The 25,000-nt window shown below is 39.0% G+C and overlaps 1 protein-coding gene, 1 long non-coding RNA gene and 1 pseudogene across 2 annotated transcripts in view; 2 read left to right on the forward strand and 1 right to left on the reverse strand.

The window, feature by feature from the left end:
- The window catches only part of LOC138020389 (isovaleryl-CoA dehydrogenase, mitochondrial-like), an 11,219-nt pseudogene extending 7,276 nt beyond the window's left edge, over positions 1 to 3,943 (forward strand).
- Positions 3,944 to 14,026: 10,083 nt separating this feature from the next.
- On the forward strand, positions 14,027 to 23,150 carry LOC138018377 (uncharacterized). Its single transcript, XR_011126004.1, has 5 exons — positions 14,027 to 14,347; positions 14,467 to 14,518; positions 14,671 to 14,710; positions 17,347 to 18,438; positions 23,017 to 23,150. It is a non-coding gene; the product is annotated as an uncharacterized lncRNA (long non-coding RNA).
- The window catches only part of LOC138018351 (uncharacterized), a 66,200-nt gene continuing 59,473 nt past the window's right edge, over positions 18,274 to 25,000 (reverse strand). The window contains exons 32-34 of the mRNA XM_068864956.1: positions 23,107 to 23,378; positions 19,619 to 19,687; positions 18,274 to 18,341 (exon numbers count right to left, since the gene is read on the reverse strand). Of these exons, the coding sequence (XP_068721057.1) occupies positions 18,300 to 18,341; positions 19,619 to 19,687; positions 23,107 to 23,378 (383 nt within the window). The 3' untranslated portion in view covers positions 18,274 to 18,299. The remainder of the gene's footprint in view (positions 18,342 to 19,618; positions 19,688 to 23,106; positions 23,379 to 25,000) is intronic.

Here is a 25,000-nt window from a genome sequence, read left to right on the forward strand (position 1 = left end):
ATTAGAGTATCAGATAAAATTCGTAGTATTGAAACCGCAAACGTATCATCTTTTACCTTCAGCTAGTTCAAGCTAAAATGGCGGACATGTACACGCGCCTGAGTGCATGCAGAAGTTATGTGTATTCAGTGGCTCGTTCTTGTGATGCTGGACATGTGAAGACTAAGGTATAATGTTAGATGGCTAAACTTTCAACATAAAAGGCACTCCACTGCTGTCGTAAACATGGGTTTAGGTTCTGCAATGTACACTGCTTGTTCTCTTCGTAGACTACACATATCTATCTTGTCGTTTGCTTCTGTACCGGGCCAAGCAGGATTCAAGCTACAAATTGGAAACGGTCTCGTCCCAGTATATTAAATCAGTATTCCCACTAAACTGAAGGGAAGCGATGCTTCAGTATTTCACGATGAGTCTGGGAGTTCTTGTTTCATCGTTTTTATCGTAATCGCTTATTGCCCATATATGCATTTCTTTGCCTTGGTTGGTCCATAGTTTGAAGAGTTACTCAATTCATTGGGATGTTCATTAAGGACGTTTCTACTTTTGGATTGGCAGGACTGTGCTGGCATGATTTTGTACGCAGCTGAAAATGCGACACAAGTTGCGCTTGATGCCATTCAAATTTTTGGTAAGTCTGTGTTAAAGACTCTCTGTCCAGCGAAATGCATTACAAAACTTGTAGTGGTCCTCGCACACAACTAGACGATTTGCGCAATTGTCACTACGAAGCTACCTGAAAATTTAAGGTGGCTTCAACGGAATTCGAACCCATGACCTCTGCGATGCGGTGTAGCACAGTTGGTAGAGCATTGCATCGGCATCGCAGAGGTCATGGGTTCGATATCTGTTAAAGCCGCCTGAATTTGTGTGGTTTCACAGAATGACGATTGCTCAAATCGCCCAGTTAAAGTGCGAGGATCACTTGAACTAAGAAGAAAGTGCTGCCTTTGTAACGACATCTGCGAATGGTTAGACATCCAAGTCTTCACGGATAAGGACTATAAGCCAGAGGTCCCGCCTCATAACCCTAGGGTATAAATTATGTGGGACGTTAAAGAAACCACACACTATTCGAGAATAGAAGGGGAATGGCATTGAGTTCCCCGTGTTGTTGTGTGATCTATGGATATAGGGGTTAGGTGTCAATTGGGACGAAGAGTTCTGTTTCTCTCCCCTGCCACTCTATGAATTGTGGCGAATGGAATTAAAATGAAAAAAATAAAATAAAATGTTTCGTCTGTAACCCGTACTTCAAATGCACTTTTCTTTCATTCATCATTCCTTTCGCGGGAACACATGACCACAGCAAATTGACTTGCTTCCAACTGTGTGGCTTCATAGCTCAGTTGGTAGAGCATTGGATCTGCATTGCAGAGGTCATGAGTTCGAATCCTGTTGAAGCCCCATGAATTTTTCAGATGTCTATTAGAGACAATTGCTTAAATTGCCCAGGTAAGTGCGAAGGTCACTTCTACGTTTCGTCTGATAACCCGCACTTCAAATATTTACATTTCTTTGATTCATCGTCGAAGTCCTTTCACGGGAACAAATGATCCCAGCAAAATTGGCCTGCTCCAAACTGAGTGGCTTCATAGCTCAGTTGATAGAGCATTGCACCGGCATCGCAGAGGTCTTGGTTCGAATCCCGTTGAAGTCACCTGAATTTTTTATGTGTTACTGTATAAGAAAAAGACAATTTCTCAAATTGTCCAGTTAAGTGCGAGCCTCACTTCAATAGGGTTCATACGGGTCATGGAAAACCTGGAAAGTCATGGAATTGAAGAATTTCATTTCCAGGCCAGGCCATTTTATGGTCGGTCGTGGAAAGTCATGGAAAATTGTAATCACATATGGTAGATTAATCATTGCAGCAGTCGAAGCAACTGTAAAATGAAATAAAGGCGAGTTTCAATCAAACAATCGGAAGTTTGGCAGACAGAGATTACTTTATTCAAATTTGAACTGAGTTATGTCAGAAAATATCCTAAAATAAGGATAGTTTCGAAATTTCCTTACATGACAGCTATCATGGAAAGCTAGAGAAGGTCATCGAAAAAGTCATGGACAGTCATGGAATTTGAAGAGCATAAAAGAGTGCGAGCCCTGTTCTACATTTTGAAATTATACTCAATCAGTAATAATTTAATGTGAACTTAAACTCAAATCTTTTTTCTTCCTAATATAAATCTCCCCGTCTGAAGCAAACATACTTATGTCACCATTGTTACCCAGAATTTCGCTTTTTTCTGTGCCGTGAAAGCCACGTAAGCTTAGCAAAACTAGCAGTAATTTGGACCCACGACCGTGATGTAAGAGGTATGGGTCTATTCTCGACTTTACGTCACTAACTGCTTTGCATTCCTGTTTTTAAAGAAATTTTGTATTGCAAAGCAGTTTGTAACGTAAAATCGAGAATAGACCCATACCTCTCACATCGCTGTCGTGGGTCCAAATTACTGCTAGTTTTGATAACTTTCCGCGTCTTGCTCGGCAGACAAAAAGCGAAATTTTGAGGTAGGAACACTAAAACGTGTTTGCTTTTGTGGGGAGATCAATATTGTAGACTAAGAATATTTGAGTTAAGGTGCACGTTAAGGAAATGCTGGTTTGCTGAGCCGACACAATATTATGCCTCGTTCTTTAATTCCCGCAAAGAAAAAAGCTTGCTATTAGTAAATTGTATACTTCGTTGTTTTACTGATAAGCCTAAGGAAGCGCCAGCTCGTGTTATGTTCCTCGTTCGCCACGTGCTAACATGGCCATGTAGCCGCGTAGCCATTTGACCTTGACTTGTAACTGCGTTGGTGATAAGCTGCATAGCCTCGTAGCCGCGAAGGTGCGCAGCAATGTAACTCATAGTGACGTAGCCTCCGTAACGCATTCTACAGTCCAGGCCCCAGGTATTCAAAGGCCGAGGAACTTTATCCAGTGGATAAGTCACTATCCAGAGTATAAAATAAAGGCCAGGGCCCGGTTGTTCGAAAGCCGATGAACATAATCCAGGATTAGTGAAAACTTTTGTTTCACGTTGTCTAACTTTTTGGTGAAAGTTTCTTTTGCTTATTTTTGTTTTCCAAGATTGACGTCCTCTAATGTATAGTTTTACCAAATATCAGCGTTGAACAGCAGTTGGGAGTAGAGAAATAAACTCTGGTTGATTTTTAATTTGGGATTAACGTTAATCGGCTTTTGAACAGCCGGGCAAAGAATATATACGTTGGCCAAGATTTCATAGACTCTTCAGTTTACTTAGAGGTGCCCGGAGTGTCCATATTCATGGTTAAGATTGAAATCTTTGAACAGACTTAAACTGCCGGACAGTGACTTGTCAACCGGATTAAATCTGGTCTTTGAGCAAGCAGGGCCTGGACAAAAATGTCCCTATCCATAAATTAAAGAACTTTTTTTTCTTGAAGTAAGTCTTATTATGACGCCTTCTTTTCATTATTGTGGTTCGAAAAGTGAGAAATATACAGGATTGTACGTGAGTCGGGCTGGTATCCGCCCCTTCCTCTCCGTTAGCCGCTTGTCAGCGCTTTCCTTTATCTCACGCTGATGGGGAATTCAACATTTAGTCATTGTGGTTTGCGTTGTATTGGCTAAGAAACCTTAACAGGTTATCTTGTTTTTCTTTTCTCCATCAAGGTAGAAACGGCTACATCAATGATTACCCCACTGGAAGATTTTTAAGAGACGCCAAATTGTACGAGATTGGCGCTGGAACAAGCGAAATACGAAGATGGCTGATAGGCGAGAAAATCAACTCGGAATTCCTTTGAATATCCGGTTTGCACACCGCCGATTTCTGATGGACGCCATTTGGAAGGAGAGACTGGCTCGCTTCTTTCACAGTTTAGACTGATATCACCCTGCAAGCAGTGCCTCTAAAACTCACCAGAGGGCGAGCAAGAGAGGCTCTGCAGAAATCGCGTCAAGTCTATTTAAGGACGGTGCCTACTATTGTTATTGCGCATACGTTTTGCGCATCTCGAGATACTCGGATATCCTATCGGTGATGCTTACTAATACAGGGATATTTTTGCGCGGTTTAATACTATCCGGAGAAAGTAGATCTTAGTAAGTACTCTTGATATCCAAAAAGAAAATTAGGGGTAACCATGCATTTTGAGAGATAATTAAGTTTCAATTTGAGAAAGAACGACATACATTGCTTTTTTTTTTTTTTAAGCTTTTTACAAATATTATTCATGAATTATGTTTGAAACATGCGTGGTTACCCCCAATTTTCTTTTTGGATTTCAATAACACTTGTTAAGATCTACATTTCCTGCATAATCACACATCGGGGCAAAAATATCTTCAATTAGTAGGCACCGTCCTTAAGTCGCCTTGGCCCAAGTTCAAACCGGTTTAGGCAGCGCGCGCATCATATTCTTGACAAGGCGAAGGTCAAAAATCGAGCCTTCAGTACGGATATCAATATGGCGTCTAGGAGTGCGATCGAGACTTGGGTTTGAAACTGTCTCCAAGCAACGGCTTGCGCATACTCAATAAGACTTGACGCGATTTGTGTAGAGTCCTTTTTTTCTCGTCGAGTTAAGAAAGGCTCTGCTGGCAGGGTGGACTGACATCTCTTAGAGCGTAATTTGGAGTGGTTTCTAGTTACATTAAAAAAGATATCTCTCGTGAAATTTAAGTGACAAACGTTTCAATTAACGGCCAACGTTGGCTTCAATAAACGGGAGTGCGCCTTCTCTTTTTTGGACAGGTGGATTTGTTGATGACCAAAAGGAAAAGGTGTGAACAAGATAAAAACTTGGTGTGTCGTTCCTCGTTGGTTGGATGAGCGTGGGACGACGCCAACTCACCGGTCGCTCTCCACTCGAAATTTATTCATTTATTTTAAACCATATTTACAGAAGGGGGTCACATCTGTGTTCATTTTCATTAACTCCAGTATCTTTTTCAGACCCGTTATTGCACGTAAAGAGCGTCAGAACTTTATTTACAAACAGAGCAGAACTTAACAGAACGGGAGTTACGTACCCTTTGTGTACAGTACTAAGTTCGTAAAAACAATCAGCATATGTTGCAGCAATGTCCACACATGCATCGTTTTGGTTTCCTACCGTACTGAAGTACAGTAATCTACATTTCTAAAAGAAAAAAAAAAATTAAAGGAAAAACCTGAACATCAGCTATTGATTGCATCAGCGATCACATTGTCTTGAAATATCGTTGCAATCGGCTCTGTGTACTTCTCCTTTGAATTGCAACTTCCCCCACTTTGTCGCCAAGGAGACTAAATTCATTAGCAACCTTAAACTCCCCTCTAAGAATCAAAAAAGCAGAAAAAATAGACTAGTATTCACTTTCAACATTTTATTATGAGGTTCTTACGAGCATTATGCTACATGCGTGACAAGCCATCCTATAAAATGCAATTCTCTCTTTCTCTTTTCATTACACGCTGCTGTTAATAAAGGCTGATTTTTTTTTTTCCTTTCAGACAGAACAATAACAAAACGACTACCATTTCTCGCAATCACATGCAGCGAAACAAAATTCAATTGCAGTTACTGACACAGTCTGCGCACGAGCTTTGTTTGATTTACTTAGCCGATCGTTTCTCTCTATTTTTTTCTTTTTCTTTCTTCGGGTTTCAGCTTTAATACAATGCGAGAAAACGTTTTGTACCCTCGTTCGAACATTTTGCAAACGCTAAGCTATCCGAAACACACCTCGATTAAAAAGCACACTTAGATGGCTTTTAATGTTCTTTCCGGACAGAACAATAACAAAATTGCTACTATCACTTGCCATCACATGAGACCCAATGTGTTTCCTTTTCCAGTTTCCAGTTTCCGAAACAATTGAAGGTGTCTCGCAAGTGAGTCCAGCGTTCAAATTTTAGATCCAGTATCCAATCTTCTCCGCTATCGTCGATGAATTCACATTTGAAACAAAGCACGAGCTATGCTAATATTGTTAGTAAAAGTTCTTCCGATAGTCAGGATGAAAGCAACTTTTCGTCATCGTGGCTTGATCGATTTCAAAAGGTTTCCGAAGAAGAAGCACCCTGCATGGCTTTAGAAGAGTATGTAAGGGTAGGTCTACATTCCACACTTCTTTTTTCATAATGGGATTCCTCATGTTGGACAATTTTATTGTATTGAGAGATTAATTTGGCTCTCTCTATCCTATCTGCGTTAGTCGAAAAACAATCCTGGAAACAATCCTAACGTGGAACGACCATATAGAAGAACTTGTTAAAAAAGCGTGTAAGAAACTGTACTTTCTTATCCAACTTAAGCGTGCGCACGTTCCTACTTCAGATCTTGTAACATATTTTTGCGCATGTCTCAGGTCTTCACTAGATTACGCTTGTCCTGTTTTCCATTACACTTTACCAAAGTATCTACAAGTCGAGCTCGAAAGAGTGCAAAGGAGGAACCTATCATGCATTTTTCCCAGGGTGCACTACTCGAACGCCCTTCAGTTAGCAGGGCTTGAGTCCATCAGGGCCCACCAGGAAAAGTTAACAGAACACCAGTTTAAGTCTATTCTTAATGATTCACGTAGTAAGATTACCAGCTTCCTGCCTCCCTCAGTTTCTATCTCATATGAGCTGAGAAGGCAGAGGAGGTTTGTCACGCCTCTTGTAAAGACAAATAGATTTGCAAATTCATTCATAGTTAAGAGTGCGAGGGAAGCATTTAAGTACTTTCTGAGAGTAGTCGCTTTGTAATTTTATAATAGTAGTAGTTTTAAATCATTTCTTATATTTCTTACTTGTAAAGAGGCGCAATTCAGTTTTTTTAACTGCAATGTTTTTCTTAAAAAACACAGTCTATCTATCAGTGGAAGACACCCCTCAGGTGAACTAGATAGTGCAGACAATCACGGACAGAAATATAGAAAGAAATGCTTACCATGGCAACAAAAGAGCCAACTAAAAAAATCCCATATTTTGTCTTTAAACGCTTGAATCTCAGAAAGGAACTCGGTGACCCCCAAATTTAATTGTTGAAAATTGATTAATTAGCCTGCGAACGCAGACGTATTTCCACCGCTGGAAATACGTCTGCGTTCGCAGGCTAGTGATTAATAGGCAAAGTTAAAAATTCCCTGGTGGGAAACCGTAGCCAAGTTCACCATTGGAAAATTTTAAGGTGTTCAGTTCTTAATCCACCCTAGAGGATTTTTAACTTTTTACGTTAGTCTGCTAACCAATTTAATGACAATAAAAAAATCGGGGTCTTTAGGGGACATGGTACCTTATTAGGTCACTTTAATTAGTGCATCCTATGGAGCAATTATTGGTATTTAGTTTGGTACCATAAATAGTTTTGTAGAATAAATCCTTCTCATAACACATCCCCTCTTTTAATTTACTGTTATTTTGGATTTCAGTAATTAATTAAATATTTAACATGATTTTAATTACTGTAACTTTGTACATAGGCCAACAAGTAAAGAGAGGTTATTGCTGTTGTTGTTATTGAGCCACTTAAGCATTACATGTATTCCTCAGTAAAGCGCCATACTTTGCTAACACGATTTTCTTGTTCTTTTCTGGATAAATTTCAGTGGCCTGAAAATGAATCAGTCAAGAGCCCAGTTTGCTTTAGAATTTTCCAAAGCAACAGCAAGACTAGGAATGAGTGCTCTCAAACTGACAACTTTGACGGTAAGTCAAAACTTTAGAATAGTTTTCCGTCGTTGTCTTTAATATGGCTCAAGATAGTCTAAAAGATCGAAAACAGATGCAAGCAACTCGATAAGGGAGAGCAAACAGTGAATACCTTTCTTTTAAAAATAGCTCATTAAAACCCTTTGGCTCTCACGATCTAAAAGTTTCTTCTTTTAACCACGTCCATAGATTTCTTCAATGGATGGTCATGCGAGTTTGGTGTTATATCAGGCTCATATCCTTATGCTGATAATAATCTTCATTCTCATTACTTTTGTGTCTGACAGTGTATTGAATTTGTAGGGTGAAGTTACATATTGATCAATCCTGGGAGTCAAAGGACAAGCGTAATTGTTTGCTCAAGGACATTAACATTGACGGGAACTGTTTTTGTAACACCTTGGGTCGAAATAACGCACTGAAACACCAAAGGTCTCGGGAAATAAGATTTTCTGTAACAGAGTATGAAATTGGCGTTGGAATTCCGCACTTTCTATCAAATCACTGTTCGTTAATGGACCGTGTAGAAATAGTAAAAGTGTGTCAGACGTCTGACAAAATTAAGCTTCACACATTATTGTCAGTTACTGTTAAGTTAGCCTAGTTTTTTTTGGCAAAGATAAAAAAGACAACACAATTAAAGTGATTGTAATATCTTTACGTTCAACACGTTCTCGACTACAAGTCAATATTCAGTGTTTGGTTTTAATTTTTTTGCATAATGAACCTGGAAACCCTCACGGCTAATCAAGGTGCATCTACAAGGCTTGAAGACCAATAATGCCGAGAGAAGTGTTACTATCATGACATTAGATTGAATGTAATACATTTAATTATAAGAGTTATTCCTCTTCAGGGTAGTTAAGTAAGTTATGGTTAGGTAGTTTGGGTTTAACAAAAGATTTCAGCTAATAAATACCACCAGAGATATTGAAACATGGTTGGGTGCTTCTAATGATGCCATGAAGAACAATTGGCTCCTTTTGACTCAACACGATTTAGAAGTACTTTTTGTTAATTATAAAATGTATTCTCTATTTTCGAATTCCCCATAATACACTTTCTTTGCCACCCAAATTTTGCATAAACCATTGTTTTTAAATGCTCTTGGGAATATGCAGTGTCCCCAAGAGCATTTTAAAACAATAGTTTATTATATATGCAAAATTTGGGGGGCAAACGAAGTGTATTATGGGGAATCCGAAAATAGAGAATGATTTCAGTTTACTCCTTGATCAAGTTTCACATTACCTTAATTGAATGCTGAAATGAAAAATGATTACGCTTTAGTGAGCAGAGGCCAACCAACAATTGTTCACCAGAAGAAGTACCCTTGGCTGTTGAACAATGACTCAGAAGAAATGTGACGTCAAGGTATGTAAAAAAGAAATATCGTTATCGCTGTGAAAGGGAAAAGTCCCTTTTTGGACTTCCTATAACAACAGGTCAATATTTAACTGTCAACCATTGACTGTGGCTTAACAATAACAGTAAAATGTTCCCTTTAGGCACAGAAATTAGTAATGGAAATTTATTATTATTATTATTATTTTATTTTTGTTTTAATCAATTTGATCGAATTCGGACGGCCGAGGGATACGATACCTTGCTTGCTTGGTGATATCATTAACTGGATGACAGCAAACAAACTGAAACTAAATACCAATAAAATGGAACTTCTTATTTTTCATTCTAACTTCAGAATGCCCTCACCGCTCTCATCCATTTCAGTGGGTACTGATATCATCATACCTACGAACAAAGCGCAATATCGGCGTTGTTTTCGATAATACCTTAACAATGTGTTTTTCAGTCATATCAATCAGTAATATATTGTTAAGGGGGCCTTTTACTATTTTAGAAGTAAACCTAAGATTCGTAAGTACATAAGTCACTGTGCTGAAGTTCTTGATCACTCCTTTGCAAGTCTTAACTTGGATTTCTGTAACTCGCTTTTGCATGGCCTACCTAAGTACGAAATGATAGTGTTGAAAACGCAGCTGCGCGTGTGATAGCCTCCTTACGCAAGTTTGATCATATTAGCAGCACTCTTAAAGAGCTGCACTGGCTACTAGTGGAGCAGAGATGGCACAGCGGTGCAGGGATGACACAGGAATGGCACAGTGGTGAGAGCACACGCCTCCCCCAATTTGGCCCGGGATCGGCCAAGACATGAGTTTGTTGGTTCTCTACTTTGCACTGAGAGGTTTTTCTCGAGGTACTTCGGTTTTCCCCTCTCCTCAAAAACCAACATTTGATTTGATTTGCCTTTATCAGTTTATTTCAGTTTACAGTGTCCCCAATTAGTGCTTCGGTGCTAGAGGACGACACACTTAAATAAAGTTCCTTTCCCTTCCTTTACTTAAAAGTGTAGTTCCAGCCTAGTTATCTGGTAGATCTATTACTTGTTTATGAACTTGCGGAGTGCCTTCGCTCATCCTCTGACAACGGACAGTGACAGAATAGAATAAAATAGAATACTTTTCCCCCAACATTTCCATGAAGCAGACCATAAGGTACTATTCCGTGAACCGCCGTGAAAGCCGTGAGGACCCTGGGGATGTGGTTGATTCATTTTGAGGTTCGATTTATATTTGTACACTTCAACTCATTTTTGAGTCCTTCTTCTCAATTCTCAGTGGGTTTTGGTTTCCTATTGTTTTTCTTTTTCTGTTAATCTCCTTCAGTGTTTGACTGATTGTTGTGAGGTTTAATTAGTTTAAATTTGAAGGATTCGATTAATTTGTGAGTATAATTCGACTTATTTTGTGAAGCGCGATTTATTTTTGTAGGGTTATATCTGAGTGCGGAGCACCATAGTTAAGAAAATATGGTAAGCCATCGCTGCGACAAAATTTGGCTTTGGTCACCGTACGACCGTACGACCATGCGACCGTAAGATCGTACGTCCCTCCACCCGTCCATGTATGCCAATGTGACCAGTATCACGTAATCATATCACGGGCTCAAGTTTCGAGCTCGTCAAGGCGGCAATACTCCAGTTGACACTCTAGGAAGTTTACAGCATACATCTTTGATATTGGACATCAATGTTATGGTCAATTGACACTTGTCAAAACAAGGTATACGCTGACCAGTATCACCTGACCCTATCGCGGGCTCAAGTTGGACTTTATCGAGGTGAGCTGTTTTTTCTTTTAAAGTTCACCGCTGGCCAGGGACTGGTTGTTGATTGGATCGCAGGCTTAAGCCAGGTCAGACACTCACTCCTGAGCATAAACGAGGCTTTTTCGCGCTCTTTCTGTGACTCGACGCGGCTCCATTGCCATGCTACGTCATCAAAAGATCTTGACAGCCGATGCTTTTCGTGTTCAGGTACGGTTTGAAAAAATATTTTTTCTTGCAGTTTTCGCTGGTTTCAATCCAGGTTTGACATAATATAGCTGTGGTCAGGACACACTGGTGGCTACGTAGTTATTCAAGTCAAGCATTGGGGGGATATAAACTTAAAGCTGAGTGTTTATTTTTAATTTGTTTAGTGCTGCTTTTTGCTCTGAATTGCAATTTTTGGCATGAGTCTTATCTTAAGATTTTTAATTTTGAGTCTATTAAGGTTGCAAGATGCCTGGACGGCCTATGACAGAAGAATCGAAAAGAAAGAAGAGAGAAAAAGAACGAGAACGACTAAACGGTACACCAGTAATAGCTCAAACGTGGTGGAAGAAGTTACTCCACAAATTCTTTTCTTGGACACTAAACCGTTTGTTATTTCTACGGATGAGTTGTTTGAAGTGGATGCATATTTCTAAAAAGTGGTTTAGTCGTTTTTTCCTTTGTTCAGGAATGAAACTCGAATTTTTATTCTCAACTGGAATTAAATAATCTGTACTCTTTTTGGACAGAAAAAATTGATCTGTTTGCTGGTTTGTTTGGCTTTAAAATGCAAGCAAACAACAGGTTTTTTCACTCCGTCTGCCTAATTGTTTTTCGATGTACATTGACAGTACTAGTGACAAGAAAATTTTGCCCTTATGTTAGAAACATGTAATCTCAATGAGTTCTCGTAAAAGTAAGGAGAAATATCACGAGCTTGTGTTTTCAGAAGTTTCTTTAGAGCACGTACAGGTAATTTTTTGGAGATCTTGTTCAAAGTTTGTCCCTTCTAGCCGATTCTGGTTCTAAGCCAAGCTGGCTTGAGGTGATTCCCTAGTATTGCACTGCGCATCCTGTTCTGCGCGTAACACAGAAAAAGGGCACGTTCGTATTCAGGCACGGCTAAGTCTCAACGGATATTTCTAAACAAAACAATGTTTAAATTTAACCCTAAAGACTCGTAGCCATGTGTGAATATTGATATATCGAACGTGGCCAAAAACATTTCAAAATGGCGAACTTGCGTGCGGAAACGCTCGCTAGAAAGACATGAAGAAATGGCCGTTTTCAGAGCACAGCCGTAAAGAGCAAAACGGGAATTTTTTTAGACTCTCGCAAAACGGAAAGTCGAGTGATAGCGTCGATGATGCTAAATTGTCATGTCACTCCGAGAGTGAGTGAAAGTAAAACCGCGCTATGACCGGCTATCGGGGAGGCGTTTTGTCGAGGGGTCGAGCTTGGTTTCCTTTCTGTTTCCTCCTAAACGGGGTTGGTGACCTATCTTTTTTTTGGCATAAGTTTATTATCTTACTCCTCCTCTTTGTGCTGTAAAAAAAATAATAAAAAGTTTATGTCAGAAAAAAAAGTTACAGGGAAAAAAACTATTCGTAGCTATCACTCGTGGACACAAAATGGTCTCCTCGAGATCACGCACCCGAGGAATATTTGTAGTCAGTACCTTTTTAAGACGTGTGCTTGTGCCATAAAACAAACATTAAATTATTCCTTTTGAACAATGCAATACACCTGCTTTGTTATTTCAAGAATTACGTCAAAGCTGTGCTACCTGTTCCTGCAAAACGTTGCGTGAACCGATGGAACAAACTTGTCCTTGATAGATGAAGTCGCAATGATTAAATGAGTAACTTGAGCAAGTTATATCTCCCAAACGAGCTTGGTGACATATTTTTTTAATTGCATATTTCAAGTCACCATAACGTAGGAAACAAACGAGAAAAGTTTAAAGAAAATTTTACGATAACTTCTATTACTAAGGAATCACCTTAATTGACCGTTTATGACTAAAACTCCTTGTTTGACCTTGAACCGACAAAGACGATCTGTCACATCACGAGCCATAGTACGTCTGTGATTCCTAATGTTAGCTTGATTCCTATTCGCCAGCTTTTGAAAGTCGACTCTGAAATGGCTTCTTTTCTTTTCCGTTCACTTGCTGAAGATTTGCTTGTTTTCTTTTAAAACTCTTGCGATTCAAGAAAAAATAATTGCCTAACTGGTGGATTCGACTGTAAATTTCGGTGGAAAAACCGATATCGCACTCATCGCGTCGTGATTCATGCGATCAGTCGGTTTTTCGGGTGAAATTAACCGTGGAATTGACTAGTTAGGCAGCGAAGAAACTGACATAATTAAACAATATCCGGGAAAGCCAAAACGCGGACCATTCCAAACCCTTTTATTTTCACTAATCCTAGAGCCAGTAAGAATAAACAACCCGGGAGCTCCGCTTTTAGGCTTGGCTAAATCTATATATTATTTATTTTGTGTGTGCCCCTATTTTTTAATTCGTAACCTGAAAATTTTGTCCGTATCGGACCGCCATAACCGGGGCTGACTTGAATATTCCAGAACTTTTTCTTTGATGTGACTCAGCACTTTCCACAAATAGTACACCTTGTTATAATACACTATAAATAGCAACAGAACTTTCTAGATGCTTAGAGTAAAAGTATAAAAGCAGGCTTATAAATAATAGAAGGGACTGACACTCTCTTTATTTGCCACAGAGCTTACCCTCGTGGACGTTTGTGATTGAACTTATGCTATGGATAATTGAATTTACTGTGAGGAAGCTATAAACAACTGCGATAACTATGGTAGAGCTATAACCTTTGACCTTGCTATATCCGAAGAGAAGAAAGAGACGATAGCCGGGAAGGAAAGAAGACAAAGAGTTCAGAGATCATTATGAAGTCCTCCGTAAGAGTTTGTGTGCATGGAAAATCCAGTGAGTAAAAAGAATCCAGTAAATCAAGAAAGTCAAGCATTGTTGCCTCTAGCCCGCGGAAATTGTAGTTTAAAGTTGGAGATCTATATCAGTACCTGTATGGCCATGAAAGACAGTAAGCCTGTTTTACGAACTGCTTAACTTAATCTTTAACAGAAGGAACTGTAACGACGGTATATAACTGATTAAATAATACAGTTCGACTGTACTTAAAAGGGTAACTGCTCGTTGTCACACTTTTGTTGCGTGCCTTATATCGTACTTGGGAGGCTCTTTTCACTTATCAGGGGCACCCAACGGATCTGTTCCTCACTTTATCTGTTCCCCAGAGGAATCTTGCTGGCTGGCAAAAATACAGGTGTTCCGATGAGCTGGCTGGGAAATTTATCATTGATAGAGGTTTTGCCTGGGAATTACTGACTTTTTCTAGCATGTCAACCCGAGCTGGCTGTAGAAACTCTGAAGACTGAGAACGACAAACGACGGCTGGTCAGAGTGATTGCGCTTGCGGAAAAAACCTGTGTCGGTTTTGTTCGGTCGTTTTTTAAAAGCGCGCGGAGGTTCCACAGATCGACGAACACGGATTGTGCTGTTTTCCTCATTTACATGTAAGATTAATTTCCATTGTTATTTTATCTGTATGCTGAGATTCTCGTGATGTTCTTCTACACTGAATTGAAATGAACAGAGTGAATTTAACAGTATTAACTTGTATTTTCATTCACAGTCGACCAGAGTTTCGACGGTGTACAATGTGTTTGGTGTTAGCGTTTTCGGAGGTATAAGACTTCCTAATGTAGTTGTTTTAATGCTTTTTTTCGGTTATCTGTATTAGTCAAGTGCGTGATGATCTTTTACAGTTGAAGCGAATTGAGCCAACGATCGAATTGTAAAAAATTGACAGCAGTACGTATTTTTCTTATTCGTGTAGGCAGCCACGGGATCAACCAGGTGCTTTCCTCAAACACAAGGTAAAAATCAAGAAAAATTCGCACTTATTTTAATTTAGTTTATTTCGCTAGAAAGACGATTTATTACTCTCGAGAACTCCTGCGAAGAGATCCTTTTGTAAGAACCTGTTGGCAGATATTTGGCATAATTATACAAAACCCTGTTTAGTTAACTAAAATCAAGCAGGTTCTATAATTATGTGAGTAACAGTTAAATTGCAATAAACACTTTATCCAAGGAGTTTGACTTTGAGATCGCAAATATTTATTTTTCTGGCAATCAGTACCTATATCTCCTACATACAAATTAGGACCTTGTCAACAATCCACTTTCAGCCTGCATCCAAGCATCCCTATTTTGCCAGACAAAAAAAATATATATATGTTCGTATATGCAGGCTTTTATTATTTTTTTTTTTTTTCTCTGACTAAGAAAACTTTGTTGGTTTTGGTCAGACTGTGGTTTTAATTGTGAGAATGCTTCTGATGATCAGCTGTTTTGTATTGGGTAGAGTGCTTAATTAAGACATAGTTAGTCTATTGTTCTTACAATGTATGATTGTGTCAGCAATAACTGTTGTCATCAACAGATACATTGACAAAACAATTATTTGTTATTGTGACCAACAGCACTAATTCTTTTTTACTTGGCAGATTGTTTACTTTTCCTTTTCAACAATCACAAATTATCTTTAGTCATACTTTGTCTCTGTACAAAGCCAAACTGAGTTAGGCTTGTGAAGATGGGCATTCTTTGTTTGTTCATTCTTATGACCCTCTCTCTTCCATCAGGTTGAGTTAGGCTTGTGACGATGGCCATTCATTGTTTGTTCATTCTTACGACCATCTCTCTTCCATCAGGTTGAGTTAGGCTTGTGACGATGGCCATTCATTGTTTGTTCATTCTTACGACCCTCTCTCTTCCATCAGGTTGAGTTAGGCTTGTGACGATGGCCATTCATTGTTTGTTCATTCTTACGACCATCTCTCTTCCATCAGGTTGAGTTAGGCTTGTGACGATGGCCATTCATTGTTTGTTCATTCTTACGACCATCTCTCTTCCATCAGGTTGAGTTAGGCTTGTGACGATGGGCATTCATTGTTTGTTCATTCTTACGACCATCTCTCTTCCGTCAGGTTGAGTTAGGCTTGTGACGATGGGCATTCTTTGTTTGTTCATTCTTATGACTCTCTCTCTTCCCTCAGGTTGAGTTAGGCTTGTGACGATGGCCATTCATTGTTTGTTCATTCTTACGACCATCTCTCTTCCGTCAGGTTGAGTTAGGCTTGTGACGATGGGCATTCTTTGTTTGTTCATTCTTACGACTCTCTCTCTTCCCTCAGGTTGAGTTAGGCTTGTGACGATGGCCATTCATTGTTTGTTCATTCTTACGACCATCTCTCTTCCGTCAGGTTGAGTTAGGCTTGTGACGATGGGCATTCTTTGTTTGTTCATTCTTACGACTCTCTCTCTTCCCTCAGGTTGAGTTAGGCTTGTGACGATGGCCATTCATTGTTTGTTCATTCTTACGACCATCTCTCTTCCGTCAGGTTGAGTTAGGCTTGTGACGATGGGCATTCTTTGTTTGTTCATTCTTATGACTCTCTCTCTTCCGTCAGGTTGAGTTAGGGCATTCATGGTTTGCACTGAGAACTTTGTTTCCTTTTTGGCCCTCTATTCAGTTGTCTATTAAGTTTAAATTCTCCTTTAATGTGAATGGCTGCAAATCCGTGTCATTGGGAGGAAGACGCTCAACAGTTGTTCAGTCATGGTAACATTTTAAATTTTATTGAAATAATTTATGGCATGGAGAAAGTCCATTCAATTTGGCCAGTTTAAGTGCTAGACCTATATGGCCTGCAGAAATTTTACTGATCTTGTTATCCATCCAGCTCAAGATGTGACTGTCATATTTGGCGAGTCAAGGGAATTTTTTTTCAATTTTTCAGTTGATCTGGAAAGATATATAGCTAAATATGTTGACTGCTCTGCACCATGATGACAAATAGATCTTATTACCTCAAGCTGTATTTTTTGGCCAATCCGCAAAGACATTCATGATAAATAAACATGTTTCAACTTAAGCGTAAGGTTTCTGCATCTAAGAATTACAGGGGCTTGAGTCTACTTTTTACAAATACTAACAATCACAGGTTGCCTACATAATGTGTTTGACCCTTGGTATTATTGAATTTAGAAGCAATGTATGAGAATAGCAAAAAGTTCCATATTATTGTACAATTCTGGGATAAATATTTGCATATAAGATGAGAATAAACAAACCTTCATCCGAAATGTTCTGCTGTGTCGTTATTGTGGCTGCTTGTGGGAAATTTAGCGATTTCAAGGACGTGTGTTGCTCTGGTAAAAATTGCTACAATTTGCCATTTTCAGCCATAATAACAACAGCACAAGATCATTTCAGATAGTTTATCCTCTTCTTGTGTAAATATTTATTGCAGAATAGTACAATAATAATTATGGAACTTTTTGCTATTCTCATACATTGCTTCTAAATTCACCCTTTGTGTGGGTCCCCTGTGATAACAATGATTAGTGAGTCCATAGCTAGATCTGAAAACTCAATCAGCATTACTGCTGGCTCTACTCAATTAATATTGGTCTCTAATTTATTTCCTTTTTAATTATTTTTCAGGCTACCATGGAAATAGCAAGGAATAGGACATTAGCAATTGTGTAACTGAAGAGATGAATAAAAATGTAAAATGAAGAGCTATTTCAAGGTTCCAGTTGTTCTACCTTATTGTAGACAAAATTATACAGGTTTATCCTAGCAAGTATTTTATTGCTTTTGTGTACAATGGTGCTAGGTATTATGAATTCTGTGCTCGCTTTCCAGGGTGACAAAAGGCTCCTAAAATTCAAACTGCTCGAGACAGCAGTACATGTAGAGTATCATACTAACACAAGAACTACAGCTGTGTGTTTCACATTATCGTTCCATTATCATTATCAATATAAGTATTGTTATTGTTATCATCATCATCATTATTATTAGTAGTAGTAGTATTATTCCTTTCATTTATATATATATATATTAATATGTTAATTAAGTAATTAATTAATTAATTAATTTAATTCCTGGCTGGGAAATAAAATAAATTTGATCAGCTGGCTGGGAAACCAACCAATTTTATCTAGCTGGCTGGGAAATTTCTTGTGTGTCTTGCTGGGAAAAAGGAACAGATAATTTTTTCCCAGCAACACTGAAAAACACCTGAAAATGCCTTAATAACATTTATTTTCATTAACTGGGGTATAATAATACATTTTACAACAAATTGGTCGTTGGGTGCCCCTGACTTATGCCTTGTTCGCGGACATCCCTTGGTTATTCCAGCAGGTAACTGCATAAAGACCCTGTAAAGAAGCTAATAAATGGAGGTGATATTTTGGCTGTCCTTCCTCCCATGGAATTAAGAAGAGCTTCATATTTCAGCTTTTTCTAGAAGAAGGTGACCGACCAAATGTGTTCTGCATCAGTAATCACACCTCTGAGAAATATCATCGATGATCAGATTAAAGAAGCTGAAGGACTAGGGCTCACGGCAACCTCGTTGGCTGCTGCTTCTGTCACAGCCAGTTTTCTCATCGGCAGAAGATGCACTGGACGAGGCATTTCTCAACGTGCTGAAAGGATATTCTAATGATAACTTCCACAAAAGATTGTCGGCCATCGTTTTCGATGAACAGTACACAGTAAAACATGGACAGAAAAACGATAACGGTAAGTTGGAATCTAACCCTATAACGCTAGCGAAAGATGAATTGTATTCCCGTCAATGTTTACCCAAGGCGCGCTGTAATTGGTTTCTAGTTGACATCAAACCCTTGCTCGTCACACATGATTGGAAATGGGGTGTTGCAGGAGGTTTTTCGCTCCTTCTTCTCGCCCCTCTCTCCCGTTGCTTTCTCTTTTGACTTCGGTCCATGTTTTCCCACGAACATTACATTTAAACGATCAGTCGTCCCCATGAAAAGAAGACTCTAAAATTCACCAAATCGCCTGTTATGTGGGCTAACATCGCAAGAATAAAAATGTGAATAACAATTTCTTAAAATAGAAAAAAATACCAATGTCAAAAAGGGAAAACAGGGCCATCGACGAACTGCAAATGTAGTAAACACACGGAAGTGATAACTTTGTGGCAGTCTTTAGATTTATTGCACTGGCCCCGATTGTTCGAAGGTGGACAGCGCTATCCGCTGGATAAATCACTATCCATTGGATAACTCAATCGGTTTTTGCTAGTGTTTATCTGCTGGATAGTGATTTATCCGGTGGATAGCGCTATCCACCTTTTGAACAACCGAGGCCTGGTGTGGCAAGCTTGTCGGGAATAGGTGCCGGCGTGTAGGGAAGGTAATTTGTTCCTTAGTGATCGGCCTAACAGGGGTGATAAATTAAAATAATAATATTTTAGTCCCAATTATTCGGTCCAGGGCCTAATGGCCTCTCGAAACACGGCGCTGGCCGTCTCTTGATTGAAAACAAATAGGTCGTTTTCACTCATTCCGAGCAATTGCTGGTTTTCTTGAACCATAAAAATATATACATGAATGAATAATATGCAACATGAAGGCTTTGACGTCATTTGAACCCTAAATATGTCTAGAAATGCAAGCAATTGTATGCATGCAGGTTGCAAAGAGCTTCACGAAGTGTTCCCTGGCTCTTCTCTCACACCACAATATCACTCGTGTGTGGGAATGAAGATAATTAACGACACAGAGGATCCCCCTTGTCTCTTCTCCTCAAGCATAAAATAAAAAGCTGCGTTTACCCTACTTAAGGGAAAACAGTTATACCGACACTTGTCTCATTGTTGGTAATCGGTATTTGGTGATGTACGTAATGCAATATTTCGGGTTGCGTTGAATATCAAAATTGAGGTGCATAAGACTACCTGTAATTGTGGACATTGGTGTGTCTTCCCCATTTTAAGGCACACACTTCTGATTGGATGACAAAAGGTCTAAAAGAAAAATTGGCCAACACATATGGTTCGATTTAGAAAGAAATTCGAAAATCGATTAAAGGTTTCTTTCATTACCGGCTTCGTCAATTTTAACGGAAATAATAAAAACACAAAAAATACTAATACCCTCAAATCAATAGACCTTTAACTCAGCGGAAAGTGGTCCGTGTACCTACCGTCCATTCTATTTCCATCAAAATAGAAAATTGAAAATTAGCAATGATAAATGTTGATTTTCAATTTTTGATATTCAGAAAAACAGAAATCATCTTTTTTGGTCTTTCACATTAACATGATTTTAGCGACGAAGATCTATCTTAGTTAAGATTTCCCTGGCTTCAGATTTTATGAAAATAGAAATGTGACAAGATTTTCCAAAATTTCTTAAAGGAGCGAACATGCAAAAACCAGCCCCAAAACTGGAACATCAAACTTCAAAATCAAAAATTGAAAAACGGGACAAAATGGGTCCTTGTACCTTCCGTCCATTTAATTTTCATCAAAATAGAAAATTGAAAATTAGGAATGACAAATTTCGATTTCAATTTTTGATATTCAGAAAAACAGAAATCATGGGTGAATTCTTAATTCTCCTTTGTTTTGGCCTTTCACATCAACATGATTAAGCGACAAAGCTCTATCTTAGTATAGATTTCCTTTGCTTCAGATTTAATGAAAATAGAAATGTGACAAGATTTGCTAAAATCTCTTAAAGAAACGAACATGCAAAAACCAGTTCCAAAACTGAAACTCAATTTTTGATTTACGCAAATACGAAAATCAAAAATTGAAAAACGGGACGAAATATGTGTGAGGGGAGGGGACGGCAATACCGGAAGTGTAAAAACCAAGATGGCGGCAAGACGGTCGACGATGCATGCATAGCGTGGAGAAAATGTAGGTGGAAAACTGCAGCGACGTTTCTGCACAACCTTCCACATTATTGTTCGTACATTTTTTGTTTGCCTCTTTTGGCCTGATTTCAGAGGAGCCTTGCTGTATTAAAATTAGACCAAAATATTGTTAAGGTGAGCGGGAGGCAAGTGTTTACTTCGCAGTTTGTGCCTTACAATGAATTTCCCTGAACTAATTGCATTGCATCCCCTGGTTCATTTGTGTCGTGGGATAGTAAAATTCTTCTTGAAGACCTGGCTGAAACAGCTCATAACGACCGTGCTGTGTGGACTCGCAAATATCATTCGGCCAACACATTGATTATTATTTCTGCTCCCAAGCATTACTTTTTCGACTTGTTCTTCCTGTTCAGCATAAAGAAATGACTGAATGCTTTTGATGGAACGGGCTGGCGAAATTGTCCTCGGTCACCCCTTCCTGTTTCATTAATTAGACGAAATAACAAAATCTGACACTTCAATCAATTTTATTTTCTTTAAAACAGGAACTACAATGCTTGATGCCATTCTCACTAAGCCATTCTTATCCATTTTGTGTGAGCTGTTGTAATTCGGGCCCCGGTTGTTCAAAAGGTGTATAGCGTTATCTAACGGATAAATCACTATCCATTGGATAGCGCACTACTTGTTTCGCCATGACTTATCCACTGGATAATGATTTATCGGGCGGATAGCGCTATCCTTCGTTTGAACAACTGGGGCCAGGGGCCCGTTTCTCGAAAGTCCCGAAACTTTACGGGCCATTTTCGGATGTCACAATTCCGTTTGTATCTCAAGAACGGAGAGGATTTAAGTCGTCAAATTTAACAGTTATTTTTCTTTTTGCCACCTTGAAAACATGTTAAAAGATCGGCTTTCCAGAACAAGCTGTTGACAGTTTCACAAATGGCTTTTCGGGCCCGAAACGTTTTCGGGACTTGTGAGAAACGGCCCCTGGTCTTCAAGAAGTAAATTGCTATTCGAAAACTCAAATGAATCAGGGGATGCATTGAGATTCAGGCAAACTCATTGTAAGACACAAAATGGGAAGCTAATGGTTGCGTTCGCGCGTTCACAGTAAACCTCTACCTACCGCTTATCTTAACAATATTTCGGTCTGGGTTTAATAAAGCAAGGCTCCTGTGAAATCAGGCCCAAAGACGCAAACACAAAAAATGTACGAACAATAATGTGGGAGGTTGTGCAGAAATGTCCCTGCAGTTTTCCACGCACATTTGCTCCATGCTATGTACGCATCGTTCGACCGTCTTGCCGTCATCTTGATTCTTCCACTTCCGGTGTTGCCGTCCCCTCCCCTCACACCCAGTTTGTCCCGTTTTTCAATTTTTGTTTTTCGTAATTGTGGAAATCAAAAATTGATTTTGAAGTTTGATGTTCCAGCTTTGGAACTGGTTTTTGCATGTTCGTTTCTTTAAGAAATTTTAGCAAATCTTGTCACATTCCTATTTTCATTAAATCTGAAGCAAAGGAAATCTATACGAAGATAGACCTTTGCCGCTTAATCATGTTTATGTGAAAGGCCAAAACAAAGGAGAATTAAGAATTCACCCATGATTTTAGTCTTTCTGAATATCAAAAATTGAAAATCAAGATTTGTCATTCCTAATTTTCAGTTTTCTATTTTGATGAAAATTGAATGGACGGAAGGTGCACGGCCCAAAATGGGTGCGAGGGGAGGGGACAGCAACACCAGAAGCACCAACAGACGGCAGTACCAACAGCGGTAATTGTTGCTGTGAAAAAGCCCCTCTATGTGTATTGAGCAACATCTGAAAGTTTCGTCGGCGAAGAACCAAGATGGCGGTAAGACGGTCGAACGATGCGTGCATAGCGTGGAGAAAATGTGCGTGGAAAACTGCAGTGGCATTTCTGCACAACCTCCCACATTATTGTCCGTACATTTTGTGTTTGGGCACTTCCTGTGTTGCCGTGCCCTCGAGCTCCCCTCACACCTATTTCGTCCGGTTTTTCAATTTTTGATTTTCCTATATGCAGAAATCAAAAATTTGATTGTGAACTTGAGTTAGTTTTGTAACTGGTTCGTGCATGTTAGTTTCTTTAAGAAATGTTGGCAAATCTTGTCATATTGCTATTTTCATTACACCTGAAGCAAAGGAAATCTAAACTAAAATGGGGTTTCGTCGCTTATGTGAAAAGCCAAAACAAAAGAGAATTAAAAATTCACCCATGATTTGTTTTTCTGAGCATCAAAATTTGAAAATCAAGATTTTCTATTTTGATTAACATTGAATGGACGGAAGGTAAGCGGACCTGTTATCATCTACAACGTGATTATTTCGTCACTCGCAATTTTTTTTTTATTTTCAGAAACGTTATCCAGTCTCATACATGCGGAAATAAAAAAAAGTCTAAAACAAGTCGTTATCAGAAAAGATGTTTTTTTTTTTTCAGCAATCAGTTACAAGTCTCGTCGCCGGCACCGCTGTTCAGCAGCTAGTTAAGTGAACGTGGTTGGTACATTTTAGCTTTGATGACATATACCTGATTGGCCCACGGTCCACCTTCGCCATCGGACCCACAGGCTGCAGATGTGCCGTACTTGTCGAAGGTCTGGTTCGCTGTAGCACTGGCTGCGCACCATCCTCCATTTTGAACTGCAAACATCTTGTATCTTTTTCTCATAGCAGCCACGGCGCACTTTGCAATGGCGTTCTTTCGAGCACCATACGATCCATCCAAAATGGAATCTTTTCCTTCCAATGGTTGGATGGCTCGATTGGAGGTATCTTTGAAGCAGCCAATGGTTTCAAAACCTGATGGAAAGTTACTCTTAATATTAACTTTATTGCTATACGATTTTGGAAGATTATGGCACAAGATCACAATGGCAATATAACTGAAAAAGCCGCAAATATAATTGCCCGTTCATAATTGTTATTTAGATTTCCTCATTGTTATTCAATCTAGTAACCGATCTAAATCATGATCCAAGGAAAACGTTCTGAAAGTTGGACGAGTACCTATTACCTCGGAATTTTGCGAGAATATCAAGTAAACTTTTTTTGCAATACGTTCAACAAAAATTCCTAGACCAATTATTAAAAAAAAAAGCTCCGCTAAGCTTTCAAAGAAATCATGTTAATCTAGGTTTGCGTAATGTTTTCTGTACTGTAATTTGTCAACATTTTTTGTTACATTTTGCACGTCGTTGGTATGGCAGTGACTTTCAATCAAATTCACATATCCTGATTGGCTGACAATTTGTAAAAAACTTTGTTAGGTGGCCACGGTAAGCCGCGTCGAACTGTAAAATTCCTCTCGGTCACTTTTGTTTTGTTTTTTGCCTGTCTTGTATACATGTCATAACGTGCCCTATTGACTACCTTGAGACATCACAGAGTACAAGTTGCAGATTATAGAGAAAGTACGGCCTAGAAAACGTTTCTCTGAACCGAAAATTCTTTACCTGTATTGTCATACTTGGCTACTCATTTGGTCTTAACGTGTCTAAGTAGCCCACAATAACGCATCAAAAATGGTCAATTTTAAATTGAAATCCGCCATCTTTGTTTTTGTGTATGAACGAGGCTATGACGTAGCAATAGTCAAGGATTTCTCCAGATGACTAGATGTACTTGATGTAAACAAGGAAAAACAGGCGAGGAGAGCTATACTTTGTAGACTTGAATCTTAATCCAAAGGGTAAATTGAATTAATATTCGCTCCACCATCAGAACACATTTACCTCGTGGTCGTTAAACAGGGTTTTATATATGAGTTATATGCCGGAGTTTTACGAAGCGAAAGAAAGCTTGCAGTGCTACCCCGCGCTCATTGCTGTGAAATAAACGCCTGGAAATCATGTTTAATCACTTTACCGTGGCTTTCTATGAGATCCCTGTTACAACTTCAAAACAAACGATAGCTTTATATATTTCCATCGAATGGTAAGAGAAAATGGTTTCAGTGGTGTCTATGGAACTAACAAATTTAACTACATTTTAAGTTGTTTATTTTACTGCCTGGAAAAGCGCAAAAAAGTGAAAGTCGTCAGTATATTGCTTGATTCAGTTTTCTCGCTCCAATATAATGATATTTTGAACTGGTTGCCTGAGATTTCAGTATGAAGCGAATGTTACCAAGACCAATATTCATATACTACTACACCCCGCTTTAAGTCCTCCTCAGCAAAATGACAAACCCGAAGAGACAATATAGCAGTCAGGTTTCAGGTTTGAGGAATCCATCCATGTTTTATTTTCACTGGTCAACTTTTCTCTAAAATTTCATTTTCTGATGGAATCTTCCCTTTTTTATTTAATAGACATGTGTCTAGATTTATCCCCCCTCGAAAGCGTAAAACACTAATAGCGGTAATTGTTGCTGTGACAAGGCTTGTCGAATATTTCTATGTCGCATGTTCAAGGTTTTTGTC

Source organism: Montipora capricornis, chromosome 10, assembly GCF_036669925.1.
Source record: "Montipora capricornis isolate CH-2021 chromosome 10, ASM3666992v2, whole genome shotgun sequence".
NCBI classification, from domain to species: Eukaryota; Metazoa; Cnidaria; class Anthozoa; order Scleractinia; family Acroporidae; genus Montipora; species Montipora capricornis.